General features: G+C 43.8%; 2 protein-coding genes across 3 annotated transcripts; one reads left to right on the forward strand and one right to left on the reverse strand.

Moving 5' to 3' along the window:
• Positions 1-503: 503 nt before the first annotated feature.
• Positions 504-12187, forward strand: larp7 (La ribonucleoprotein 7, transcriptional regulator). Of its 2 annotated transcripts, none has more exons than XM_032510993.1 (13): positions 504-655; positions 2752-2967; positions 4079-4179; positions 4293-4376; positions 4637-4801; positions 4909-5011; positions 5109-5393; positions 5905-6058; positions 6160-6302; positions 6707-6810; positions 9110-9269; positions 9431-9522; positions 11699-12187. In XM_032510993.1, exons 2-13 carry the CDS (start codon positions 2766-2768, stop codon positions 11774-11776), a joined length of 1671 nt encoding a protein of 556 aa, XP_032366884.1. In that variant the 5' UTR covers positions 504-655; positions 2752-2765; the 3' UTR covers positions 11777-12187. The 2 variants fall into 2 exon arrangements, with proteins under 2 accessions (XP_032366884.1, XP_032366885.1); XM_032510994.1 differs by lacking the exon at positions 504-655 and adding an exon at positions 948-966.
• Positions 12188-12507: 320 nt separating this feature from the next.
• On the reverse strand, positions 12508-14642 carry saxo2 (stabilizer of axonemal microtubules 2; the record flags this gene model as incomplete). Its single annotated transcript, XM_032510995.1, is given in 4 exon segments — positions 12508-13358; positions 13447-13610; positions 13885-14046; positions 14422-14642. Coding segments are annotated over 4 exon segments (1179 nt in total). The 3' UTR covers positions 12508-12561.

The raw sequence follows: 14642 nt of genomic DNA on the forward strand, positions 1-14642 counted from the left end.
CCACGCTCTAACCAACTGAGCTAACCGGCCATGTTAGCGTCGTGAACAACTCTGTACAAGTACTTAAACCTTTGACATAAAGATGATGCGAAAGGATACAAAAAAAGAATCATGACAATATGCTTCCGAATATGTTAACGTTTCTGTAAAAGGCTCGTCAAATTACATGTAGCGTAGAGCTCTGATGTGGTGTTTTGATCTTCCAAATTAAAGCACAAACCATGTCACATGCAAGTGAAACTATTTAATGTTACACTACACTGCCTATTCCTAATAACCTATGTATTTAACTTTATTTAAAGACACTTTATTATATCTGTTTTCGTATTTATTTTAATGTCGAATGTCATTGCGTCTTGTGTGTTTTATTGTTATATATATATTTATATATTTAAAAACAACAATATTGTGATCATCTATTGTAACTAGTGCTCAACTGTCAATAAAATCTTGAAACTTCAATGCTCACTGTCACAATGCTAATTTTAGTTTTATTTTGGAGTAATTTACCGGAAGCAGTTTAATCCGCTTGCCCTGATGTGACGTAGTCATTCTGCGACATCTCACTGAACGAAGTAATGCCGTTTGCATGAAGTTAGCCAGCAAGCTAACTCGTTTTCTGCTCAAAATAGAGCGTTTCATCGTCTCAAACCTGGTGAGTTCTGTAAATTACTATGTCAGTTCAATTTTAGGTGAAGGGTTGGCGGATTTAGAAATTATTATTATATATATATTATATTTTAAATATCACTACCCGCGAATTGACATAGCTACTGTAGCGGTAATGTTGCTACCATCATTAAGTGTTTGCTAAAGGTAGCAAACCGTGGTAAAGCGAGTCTTATTCCTTTCAATGTTTTTCTTTTATCTGAGTATTTAACTGTGTATTTATACTTTGCACGTGACGTCACAAGTACTATCTGGCGGGCGAGAACGTCAGTCTCCTAGCAACGAAACGATAGTAAGGTAATTTTGCCAGTTTTACTTCACGAAAGTTGGTGTTTTGTTGAAAAAGTCAAAAAGAGTTATTGTGCGATTGGATACACTAACGTAAACGTAACTGATAGACTCAGACACACACACACATACTGTACAGACGCAAAGACACACACACAGAGACACACAAAGACACACACAGAGACACACAGACGCCCCGCAGACACACACACATATACTGTACAGACGCAAAGACACACACAGAGACACAAAGACACACACAGACACACAAAGACACACCACAGACACACAAAGACACACACAGAGACACACAAAGACACACACAAAGACCAACAAAGACACACAGAGACACACAGAGACACACAGAGACACACAAAGACACACACAGAGACACACAGACGCGCCGCAGACACACACACATATACTGTACAGACGCAAAGACACACACACAGAGACACACAAAGACACACACAGAGACACACCAGCACCCCCGCAGACACACACACATTACTGTACAGACGCAAAGACACCCACACAGAGCACCAAAGACACACACACAGGACACACAAAGACACACACAAAGACACACAAAGACACACAGAGACAACACACAGAGACACACAAAGACACAAGACACACCACCCCCGCAGACACACACACATACTGTACAGCCAAAGACAACACACAGAGAACACAAAGACACACCACACACAGAGACACACAGAGACACACAAGACACACACAGAGAACACAAAGAAACACACGAAACACAGAGACACACAGACCCCCGCAGACACACACACATATACTGTAAAGACGCAAAACCAAAGACACAAAAGACACAACAGAGACACAAAGACACACACAGACACACACAGACACACACAGAGACACACAAAGACACACACAGAGACACAAAGACACACAGAGACACATAGAGACACACAGAGACACACAAAGACACACAAAGACACAAACAGAGGACCACCAGATGCCCGCAGACACACACACATATACTGTACAGAGCAAAGGAACCAACACAGGAGACACACACAGAGACACACACAGAGACACACAGAGACACACACAGAGACACACAGACGCCCCGCAGACACATACTGTACAGACGCAAAGACACACACACAGAGACACACAAAGACACACACACACACACACACACTCACAGATACACGCATACAGATTAGATAGATGTAACGCTAAATATCTCCAAACTCCAAGTCTCCAATTTTAACATTTGGTGACATAAGGTCTAAATAGTTGATTGACTCGCCATTTTCTCCGCGTTTCTTGCCCGCGTTTCTTTCTAGATGATGTCCATGGTGATCACGTGACTGCAATGGATGAATTTGACTTTATGGAAAGTCAAGACATACCTTTGATAGATAGATAGATAGATAGATATTGATCCCAACAAAATGGGAAATTATAGTGTTACAGCAGCAACATATCAGTCACACAGCACAGAATATAAATGAAATACTAGGGTACAATATACATGAAATGATAATAATAGGTTAAAGTACAAGAACAAATATTTGAATATATACATGTTGGGAATACAACATGTGCAACTGCTTAAATAGTCATGATTAATATGTAGATAAACCTACACTGCACTATGGTGATGGGAATCCAGTAACACCACTTCACGTAGTGGGATTTACCGTAGTCCACTAACATGGTCTTTATACACGCTGACGTTCAGCTCATTTAGCTAGCGTTTCGGTGATGTTTTTAATAAGTACGTGTGCATGCCACTGGCCGTTGTTGCAGTCCCGGCCCCAAAGATGATTGACACCGAGCGGGGAGCGGATGACGCCGGCCCGGCAGAAACCAGCGGTAAGAACAAGGAGACGGAAAAGAAGAAGAGGTCCCGTGTCAAGCAGCTGCTGGGCGACGTCAAGAAGCAGGTGGAGTTCTGGTTCGGAGACGTCAACCTTCACAAGGACCGCTTTCTCAAAAAAGTCATCGACGAGTCAGAGGACGGATGTAAGGGGCTATCAATATGAGTATCAATAGTGCACTGCATTTGTGTCAGCATTTCATTTTATAGATTTATTATACAGGAAAGTTAGAAAAAGTAACAATTACATTCCAATATAAAAACCTGCCTGACTCAGTTTAAAAACTGGTTTTCAGCCGGTTCCTGTTCTGCAGAAACGTAAAACCTGGGTACAGCACGTCAGGACAGACGTTAATACAAGACATTGATATGGAAAAATTAGTTTCGACAACTGAAAACAACAACAGTTACATAAGGACGAAGACATTTACACAAGACATCAGCTGGGCTAGATAGACACGGACAGTGCAAACAAGGCTTGGATAATACATAAACTAATTCATTAATGAGTGCAAGTGTAACTGTTGATAAGGAGCTGTTTGGGCCTTTTTAAAATATGTGATGGATGATAATGTTCTGATGTTACATGTATAAAAAAAAGATTTCTGACCAAAGTTGTTTTTGTATGGGGGAACTGGGATAAGGTCCTGCGAGACCGACCTAGTGAGGCGACCTGGTCTCACGTGGGTCGGGCCCGCGAGACCGGCCTAGTGAGGCGACCTGGTCTCACGTGGGTGGGCCCGAGACCGCCACTCAGTGGGGATGACACCCTTCTCGCGGTCGCCGTGTGGCCGGCTCCGCGAGGATTCTTCGCGACCTTCCTGAGGAGACTGGTCTCACGTGGGCGGGCCGCGAGACCGCTAGTGAGGCGACTGGTCTCACGTGGGTCGGGCCCGCGAGACCGACCTAGTGAGGCGACCTGGTCTCACGTGGGTCGGGCCCGCGAGACCGGCCTAGTGAGGCGACCTGGTCTCACGTGGGTCGGGCCCGCGAGACCGGCCGAGTGAGGCGACCTGGTCTCGCGTGGGTCGGGCCCGCGAGACCGGCCTAGTGAGGCTACCTGGTCTCAAGTGGGTCGGGCCCGCGAGACCGGCCTAGTGAGGCGACCTGGTCTCACGTGGGTCGGGCCCGCGAGACCGACCTAGTGAGGCGACCTGGTCTCACGTGGGTCGGGCCCGCGAGACCGACCTAGTGAGGCGACCTGGTTTTATGCGATCTAGTCTTCAACATTGTACTCAATGGGTCATGTGATTTCAGATGTCGATATATCGGTGTTGGCGAGCTTCAATCGAATGAAGAGGCTGACGAGTGACACCAAGCTGATCGCCAGAGCGCTGAAAAGTTCATCTGTAGTTGAGGTACTGCGAAGCTAACCTCGTCCTTTTCTTCAGAGGTGTTTTCATAATTTGAGGGGTTGCACACGGCTCCCGACAATTGTCAAATTGAACACAAATGGGATTTTCTCTTTCAGGTCAACCTCGAGGGAAATAAAGTAAGGCGTCAGCTTCCGATTGGAGAAGTCCCGAAGGACGTCGACAGCCGCACGGTCTACGTGGTACAAAGAGTCAGATGTTCTTATTTGAATTAGATCTCCTCTGAAATGTCCGGACTACATTTACGGGAGTGAACAATATTGAATCTAAAGTGCAACACGTTGATTTAATTTGTGTCCATTAAGATTGTCATTTCCTCAGAATAGGAAATAATGCACCTTACATGGAGCTCTGGTCTGTGGGGAGACTCACAGACTTATTTGCTGGTTTGTTGCCAAATGTTATATTTAACATTTCTCCTTTCTTTTCTTTTCTTTCCAAGGAACTTTTGCCCAAGGATGTGACTCACGGCTGGATAGAGAAAGTCTTCACGAAATGCGGGAACGTGGTTTATGTCAGCATCCCGAGATACAGGTCTACCGGCGACACCAAGGGGTTCGCCTTTGTGGAGTTTGAGACGGAGAAACAAGCCCAGAAAGCCATAGAGGTGAGAGCTTATTAATGTCTCGCCGTTTCCTGAAATATCTGAGAATTCAGCCGGTGTTCGCAATCGGCGGAAAGAAAACTCATGAAAATGTCTGGTCTTTGAACCAGATGCTCAACAACCCCCCTGAAGATGCTCCCAGGAAGCCGGGGGTTTTCCCCAAGACGAAAAGTAGGAAGCCCATCCCTCTGCCAGCTGACAATCCGCCATCAGGTACGGTTCATTAAAAGGCACTGCTTCTCTCCACCCGCCTCGAAACGGGCTTTTGGTGCAGTTTGTTGAATCAATCTCCATGTGTTGGTATTGCCAGGTGAAGAAGAGGAGAAGAGAAAGCGAAAGAAGAAGAAAAAGAAAGAAGGCGCCCCAGCGCCGCCTCCTGCTGGAGAAGCCAAAGAGCAGGCGGTGGAGGCAGAGCCGTCGGCGCAGAAGGGGAAGCCCTCGGGGGTCGTCGGCGCACAGAAGACACCGGACAAACCTTCGGAAAAGAAGAGACGGCGGTCGCAGACGGCAGAGGGATCTGAGGGGGAAGTACCCTCTAAGATGAGGAAGACGAGTGAAAGTGAAGCTGGAGAGAAGAAAGATGGGATAAAGACTGGTAAGTAATCACAGCATCATGCTGCTCCATAATAAGATAATAAGAAGTTATACAAATGTATTAATTTAATTTGTTCATTGATCCCCAATGGGGAAATTACAATTTACACTCTGTTAGTTAACACACAGTCCTGAACTACACACACACGCTCATGTACATGCACTAATGGAGAGATGTCAGAGTGAGTGGGCTGCCAGCTGAACCAGCACCCTGAGCGGTTGGGGGGGGGGGGGGGGGGGGGGGGGGGGTACGGTGCCTTGCTCAACAGCACCTGGCAGTGCCCAGGAGGTGAAGCCACCAATCCACACTCCCTACTTTTTGGTCCATACGGGGACTTGAACCGGTGACCCTCCGGTTCCCAACCCAACTCCCTACGGACTGAGCTGCTGCCATCCCCTATACACATAAAAGTCTAAAAATACATGTAGTCTGATGAGTTTTTACAGCAATGACACCACGAGTTAGTTGTTGGGTAAACTGTGTTGTTACCATTTTTTTTTTTATTTTTTAGATCCACCAGCTAAAAGTGACCCAGACAGACGGGTTGAGGAAGGGAAAGAAAACCGAGATGACTCAACGGTGAAAGCAAAGAGGAAGAGAAAGAAGAAACACAAGGAGAAACTGAAAATCGGGGAAGAAGTCATCCCACTCCGGGTTCTGTCAAAGTAAGAGGCCACGTCCCGTTTTTTCTTCACGTGTCGACGAAAGAATGAATTAATAAGTGAAAACCCCTTTCAGAACTAGAATGTCTTTTGTCCACGCTCAGGAAAGAGTGGCTGGAGTTGAAGGATGAGTATCTGACCTTGCAGAAGTGCAGCATGAAGACCCTGAAGAAGTGCATCAACGAGATCGATCACAAGAAGCACAGGAGTCCAATGGAGACAGACGATGAGCCTCGAGACGGAAATGGTGAGTTTAGTCTCCACCAATCAGCCCAGGGAGTCTGGTTCAGATGGGACTAACTGCAGACTGGGACACAACACTAGTGGAGCCCAGAGGAGCTGCACACACAGTCGACATTGTTACTTACTACGTTTGAATCCCTACCGGAGGGATTTTTGATAGTGCCACGTGTTGAAAAGAAAAAGATGTGACGATATGGAACAGAGGGGACACTGTTTGAGCACATTGAAGTAAATGTCCTGGAACTTTAGCAAAAATTCAGTTTCTTAAGGTTTTTTTTTTTACATGCAGTACCATTCATGAAGGTGACATGAAGACGGTTAAATCTGTCCAGTTGCTGATGATAACTAGCATATGTGCAAGATGGGTTCGGTTTGATGAAGTCCTGTTGGTTCGTGGTTCTCTTCTAGTTGAGAAGAGTGACAAAGCGTCTAACCCAGGCCCTCAGTTCACCAGTGGGGTCATCATGAAGATTACAGACAGCAAGCCGCTACCAGGGAGGAAGATCCTGAAGGTACAGTATGCCTCGGCCCCCCCCCCCCTCGTCAGAGCCACTGGCAGTTATCGTTATCATCTGGGTTATCAGCTCATAAAGAAATGACTCCCTTTTCATCTTCTAATGTTTAGGTCCCATAGCATGTAAATGTCACTTTATAGGCCTGCTTGTCCCCCAGTGGCTAGAAATGGTGATAGGTGTGCACTAAGCCCCTTATGAGGTCATAAGGAGCAAGGTTCTCTCCTCATTAGCTATAGACACAGAAATGGCACATACTAAGGAAAGCTCATTGTGGGACTGGCTCAAGTGGCTGGAAGCCTGCACCAAGGCTGGATTTTAGGAAAGAGACTTCAGATACAGTATTGGGACCACTAAGGTCTATATAAAAGAGACTTCAGATACAGTATTAGGGACCACTAAGATCTCTATAAAGAGACTTCAGATACAGTATGGGACACCTAAGGCTATATATAAAGAGACTTCAGATACAGTATTAGGGACCACTAAGGTCTCTATAAAAGAGACTTCAGATACAGTATTAGGGACCACTAAGGTCTATATAAAAGAGACTCAGATACAGTTTTAGGGACCACTAGTCTATATAAAAGAGATTCAGAACGTATTAGGGACCACTAAGGTCTATATAAAAGAGATTCAATAAAGTATAGGGACACCTAAGTCTATATAAAAGAGACTTCAGATACAGTATTAGGGACCACTAAGGGTATATAAAGAGACTCAGATACAGTATTAGGGACCCACTAAGGTCTAATAAAACGAGACTTCAGATCCGTATTAGGGGACAACTAGGTCTATATAAAGAGATTCGAGCACTATTAGGGACCACTAAGGTCTATATAAAAGAGACTCAGATACAGTATTAGGGACCACTAAGTCTTATAAAGAGACTTCAGATACAGTTTAGGGACCACAAGGTCTATATAAAAGAGACTAGATCAGTATTAGGGACCACTAAGATCTCATAAAGAGACTCAGATACAGTATTAGGACCACTAAGGTCTATATAAAAGAGACTTCAGATACAGTATTAGGGACCACTAAGGTCTCTATATAAAGAGACTCAGATACAGTATTAGGGGACCACTAAGGTCATATAAAAGGATTAGAATACAGTATTAGGGACCACTAAGGTCTATATAAAAGAGACTTCAGACCAGTATTAGTGACCACTAAGGTCTATATAAAAGAGACTTCAGATACAGTATTAGGGACCACTAAGGTCTATATAAAAGAGAGATTCAGATACAGTATTAGGGACCATAAGGTCTATATAAAGAGCTTCAGATACAGTATTAGGGGACCACTAAGGTCTATTAAAGAGACTTCAGATACAGTATTAGGGGACCACTAAGGTCTATAAAGAGACTTCAGATCCAGTATTAGGGACCACTAAGGTCTATATAAAGAGACTCAGAACAGTATTAGGGACCACTAAGGTCTATAAAAAGACTTCAGAACAGTTAAGGGACCACTAAGGTCTATATAAAGAGACTTCAGATACAGTTAGGGACACTAAGGTCTATATAAGGACTTCAGATCAGTATTAGGGGACCACTAAGGTTATATAAGAGACTTCAGATCCAGTATTAGGGACACTAAGGTCTATATAAAGAGGACTTCAGATCAATTAGGGGACCACTAAGGTCTATATAAAAGACTTCAGATACAGTATAAGGGACCACTAAGGTCTATATAAAGAGACTTCAGATCCAGTATTAGGGGACCACTAGGTCATATTAAAGAGACTTCAGATCCAGTATTAGGGGACCACTAAGGTCTATATAAAGAGACTTCAGATCCAGTATTAGGGACCACTAAGGTCTATATAAAAGCATCCAAATAGCACCATGTCATGGAACCTTTAAGTCAAGGCTGTTTTTTTTTGTTCCTATTTCAATATTTACATTTTCATTTAAGATATTCCAATAATGTCCATGATTTGAAGTGAAAGCTGACCCTTTTTGAAGTGCCTGTGATGTTAAAGAGCGTAATATCACAGAATATGGATTCAAAGCAAAATAGTTAATCAGGTTATTCAGATCAAGTTAATTAGAAAAGTTGTCTATAACGTCCTCTGTACAGTTTGGCGTGTATTACAGATAAGTCATTGCTAAAAATGGTACCTTTTGATATTTATGGAAGTAATGATTCACTATGCGAGTCTGTTCCTCATTCATTCATTACCAAGTGAAGCACATGTGCACAAGACAATTAAACGTAATTACACAAAGATCTCAAAGATTATTAACCAGATTTTCTTTTTTTTTTTTGCTTATTGGTGGATTGTTTTGTGCAGGACGCTTTGTGCAAAATCTCCCCGGTGGCGTACGTTGACACTTTGGACGGAGACGCCGAGGGTCACATCCGCTTCCACACCCCGGAGGACGCTCGAGCCGTTAGCGACGCCAGAGCGGAGCTACAGAAGGAGCACAGCTGGAGGCTGGAGATCCTCACAGGTAGGACCTTTGTCCCCCTTTTTCAAGGTAGAACAACCTCTTATCTTCTCCGGTTAAGGACAGGATGTCCATGACTCAGCTTATTTCTTGACTGAGCTGTCATGAATAATAATATTAACATTAAGAATCTCTATTCAACGCCTTTTTTTTATTTTCTAAAGGGGACCATGAACAAAGGTACTGGCAGAAGATCTTAGTGGACCGCCAAGTCAAGCTGAACCGTCCCAGGGAGAAGAAGCGGGGTACAGAGAAGGTGAGACCACGCTTTACATTTTTAAATAGAAAATGACATATACGTGCATGTCACTGTACACAGCAACACATTATTGATCTCTCCAGTTTGATTATGTACTTCAGATACAGTATTAGGGACCACTAAGGTCTCTATAAAGAGACTTCAGATACAGTATTAGGGGACCACTAAGGTCTCTATAAAGAGACTTCAGATACAGTATTAGGGACCACTAAGGCTCTATAAAAGAGACTTCAGATACAGTTTAGGGACCATAAGGTCTATATAAAAGAGACTTCAGATACAGTATAGGGACCACTAAGTCTCTATAAAGAGACTTCAGATACAGTATTAGGACCACTAGGTCTATATAAAAGAAGACTTCAGATACAGTATAGGGACCACTAAGGCTATATAAAGAGACTTCAGATACAGTATTAGGGACCATAAGTATCTCTATAAAGAGACTCTCAGATCCAGTTATAGGGACCACTAAGGTCTATATAAAGACTTCAGATACAGTATTGGGGACCACTAAGGTCTTATAAAGAGACTTCAGATACAGTATTAGGGACCACTAAGATCTCTATATAAGAGACTTCAGATACAGTATTGGGGACCACTAAGATCTCTATAAAGAGACTTCAGATACAGTATTAGGGACCACTAAGTCTATATAAAGAGACTTCAGATACTGTATTAGGGACACTTAAGGTCTATATAAAGAGACTTCAATACTGTATTAGGGACCACTAAGTAGTGATGGCCAAACGAAGCTTCATGAACCAGTGTCTTTTATTCTGAGCCCACTAGATGGCGCTCTTGGTTTTAGAAAAAGGGCATAGGCATTCTAATTCACTATGTTCTCAACCAATATCGGAACAGAGAGCGCATCTAGTGGGCTCAGAAAATAAAGACACGTTCATGAACTTCATTCGACCATCATACCACTAAGGTCTCTATAAGAGACTCAGATACAGTATTAGGGACCACTAAGGTCTATATAAAAGAGATTCAGATACTGTATTAGGGACCATAAGGTCTCTAAAAGAGACTTCAGCTACAGATTAGGGACCACTAAGGTCTCATTAAACGAGACTTCAGATACAGTATTAGGGACCACTAAGGTCTATATAAAGAGACTTCAGATACAGTATTAGGGACCATAAGGTCTCTATAAAAGAGACTCAGATACAGTTAGGGACCACTAAGGTCTCTATAAAAGAGACTTCAGTACGTATTAGGGACCACTAAGGTCTCTATAAAAGAGGACTTCAGATACTGTATTAGGGGACCACTAAGGTCTATATAAAGAGACTTCAGATACGTATAGGGACCAACTAAGGTCTCTATAAAGAGGACTTCAGAACAGTATAGGGACCCATAAGGTCTCTATAAAGGACTTCAGATACTGTATTAGGGACCACTAAGGTCTCTATAAAGAGACTTCAGATACAGTATTAGGGACCACTAAGTCTCTATAAAGAGACTTCCGATACAGTATTAGGGACCACTAGTCTATAAAGAGACTCAGATACGAGATTAGGACCACTAGTCTCTATAAAAGAGATTCAGATACAGTATTGGGGACCACTAAGGTCTATATAAAAGAGACTTCAGATACAGTATTAGGGACACTAAGGTCTCTATAAAAGAGAACTTCAGATAAGTATTGGGACCACTAAGGTCTCTATAAAAGAGACTTCAGAGACAGTATTGTGGGACCACTAAGGTCTATATAAAGACATTTCAGATACAGTATTAGGGGCCACTAAGGTCTCTATAAAAGAGACTTCAGACATATTAGGGGAACCTAAGGTCTATAAAAGAGGATGAGATACAGTATTAGGAGCCACTAAGGTCTCTATAAAAGAGACTTCAGATACAGTATTAAAGGGGACCACTAAGTCTCTATTAAAGAGACTTCAGATACAGTATGAGGGGACCACTAATGTCTATATAAAGAGACTTCAGATACAGTATGTAGGGACCACTAAGGTCTTATAAAGAGACTCTCAGATCGTATTAGGGGGACCACTAAGGTCTATATAAAAGAGACTTCAGATACAGTATTAGGGACCACTAAGGTCTATGTAAACGAGACTTCAGATCCAGTATGGGGGACCACTAAGGTCTATATAAAAGATCACATCTGTTGATGTGATCCCATCTAATTTATTTCTTTGTCACACTTCAGCTCATATCCAAAGCTGAAAAAATCATCCTTGCCCGGGCCAAGGAGGCTCATAAACACATCCGGTTCCAAGAAGACTGACCGCTGCTGAAGCTCATCAGTGTTTGACAACCGTACATGTGTAACTATGTGGACTTTACATGATGAAGATGATGATGATGATGATGATGATGATGAATGCATACTTAACTGGAGGAGAACTGAATGAAAACTCGGAACAAGTGTAAACTATTTACCACGTCTTCTAATTCTCTGTTTGCACTGTGGCGCCCGAGACAATGTGGAGTGCCGCTACGCGTATAGACCGTTTGGCAACATCTTTTTAATTGATAACTTTTTTTTTTTTTTTTTTTAAAGCTCCTGTATATGATGTAAATATGATGATCTGACAGTTCTCCCAGTTAAGAAGTGGACAAGTCACGGCATTTCCCTTTTTAAGGATATTTGCCCCATTTTTTTTTTTTTTTTTTTTAATAAAAATGTTTCATTTGACTGTTACAGTATGTATTGCCTGGTATTTATAATAACTTTTCATAAAGTTTGAGTGAGAGCAACGGGAACAATGGGCAATGAGTATTCACCCCCCCGATTAAATATTAAAACACTGGGTCCAAATTGTGGATTTGCGGATTCTGCTATATCAGGTGTTTCAAAAAATGTTTATATACGCACAATTCATGATATTGTTGTGATATTCCACATGTAACTGAAATAACTACTAACTTGAAATATGAAATGTCTCCAGTTAAGTAGATTACTCTCACTCAACATGGCTGTGCAGTATCGGTGTAAAAATAGCCGCCATTACATAATCTCAGTGCTGCTTATTGCTTTTTATTGGTGTGAAGGCAGAATCAGCCCGGCCTCTAGCTTCTGCTTAAAACCATGCAGCCGAGGATTTGGTGAGGGGGGTCCTCACAGACCCCCCCGTCGGCCCAGGTCACCCCTTTGTCCAGAGAGGTGGCCCAGTACATCCTGGACTCTTCCTTCCCGTGGGAGAGGCAATCCGGGCCAGAAACCTGAGTGGCGGCACCACAGTTGGAATGACAGACCCCAGGCTCGGGGACTCGGGGACGGCGGCTCCCGGGCCAGTCCATCGCACCTTTAGGGACAATGGGGAGGCGCCGCCTTGGCGCGTCCCACATCTTGTAATCCTCCGTCATGGTGGTAGTGGTCTGAAAGGGATCCGTGCTTTTCTCGAAGTTCTGCTTAGACGGCAGGAAGGGTTTGGGTCGCTGGCACTTGTGGGTCGTGTAGTCCGCGCGCGTCGTGGACAGGAAGACGTCCCGATCTGACGGTGGACTGGAGTTTTCGGCTTTGCCTTGGCCGTGGAACTTGTTCTCGAGGGTCCAGGTCTTGAACTGCTGAAAGAATTCAACGGCTTCGTCGGAGAGTTGTTGTTTTCCGCCCGGAGCCACCTTCGGCTTCGAGGGCTCCGCGGCCTGACCCGGCAGGCCTTTGGTCTGGCACACGGGCTTCTGCATGCGGGTCCTGGGCTGCACCGGATGGGGGACGTAATCAACGCTGTAGCTGGTTTCGAAAGGTTGGGGTTCGTGGGACTGGCCTTCTTTGTGGTCTGTGGTACCTAATCCTTCGCTGGCTTTCAAGCTGTCAGCCAGTTTAAATGGCTTCCGCTTGTTTCCTTTCCAAGCTTGGAAATCCCCTGAAAATACAGGATTTGAATCATATATTTGCATATTTGGTTCATATTTCTGCAAGTGGGTGACCCTACCGATGTTCAAACGGCTTACTTTTGTACGCTGATGTGTAGTCCTCCAACTGGGACGCCAGCTGGTTCGCTACGAGGTGTGCAGGATTTTGCTGGGCGCAGCTGCATCGCTTGTCTTTAGGGGGCAAAGACGGCTGTGGGGCCTTCGGGGGGTGTTTGGTCCATTTATGGGTCACAAAGTATGATCTGAAACATGTTAATAATGTGAGATTTGCCTTTTTTTTCTTCTCGCTTTTAAATGTAAATGTAAATGAAAAAACTGAAAATGGGTTAAATTTGACCCGAGGACAACACAAGGGTTAAATAAAAATCCGGGTAGGATTTCAAGCACCTATAATTTTTTCGATGCTTTGTAAATACAGGAAGTCCATAAGTGGTCTCCCATCAGTCTTAGCAGGGAAGTTGTAGTTTTCCTTAAATGTGTCTTGTGAGATGAGACACTAGAGACGTTGTATCTTACCTAATAGTGGTCGAGTCGGGACTCGTCTCCTTCGGCGGGTCAGGGTCTTTCTGCGTTGAGCTTGTGGTGGCGGTCTTGTGGCCTTGGGGCGAGAGGAACCTCTCCTGGTACTCTGTTGTCATGGTGGCCCGGGGCTGGTCTCTCTGAGAGCCGGGGGGCTTCCTGGACCACGAGGCAAGGCAAATGGACACTTGTGCTTTAACCCACATTAGACGTATAAAGACACCAAGACTAAACACAAGGCCATGTAAAAATAAAGATTTAAAGCTAAAATGGAATTAAACACTCACAAATATTGTCTCAAAGCACTTAAAATGTATTTAAGCGTCTAGTTTTCCAACCGGCACAATGTTTCATGCATGTGTATATTAAAATAAGAATAACCTGCCACTACAAGTCACATAATTCTATTGAAAATAGAGGAAATTTTGAAAAAATACAAGCAGGTAACTAAGCTAGTGTTTTGTTTTCTTCGTGGAAAACCAACCTTAATGGCAATATTTCCATGAATACAAGATTAAAAATAGATCAGCTTACCTGACAGATGGGGCTCCTTGGGTGCCGTTTTGCTGGCTCCTGGTTTTTGGGTGCATGCCCTCTGCGGGGGATGGGGGGGTGCTGCACCCGGTGCGGGTTTTTACGCGTCCTGTGGCGCGGAGTGGTAGCAGCCTGCTCGGTGACTCTGTGCTGCAGGGTAGACCTCCAGCATCTAAATTATTGACCGGACTAGGATGGGGGGGGAGGGGTAGGGGGGGGGG

This window comes from Etheostoma spectabile, unplaced genomic scaffold (assembly GCF_008692095.1).
Source record: "Etheostoma spectabile isolate EspeVRDwgs_2016 unplaced genomic scaffold, UIUC_Espe_1.0 scaffold302, whole genome shotgun sequence".
NCBI classification, from domain to species: Eukaryota; Metazoa; Chordata; class Actinopteri; order Perciformes; family Percidae; genus Etheostoma; species Etheostoma spectabile.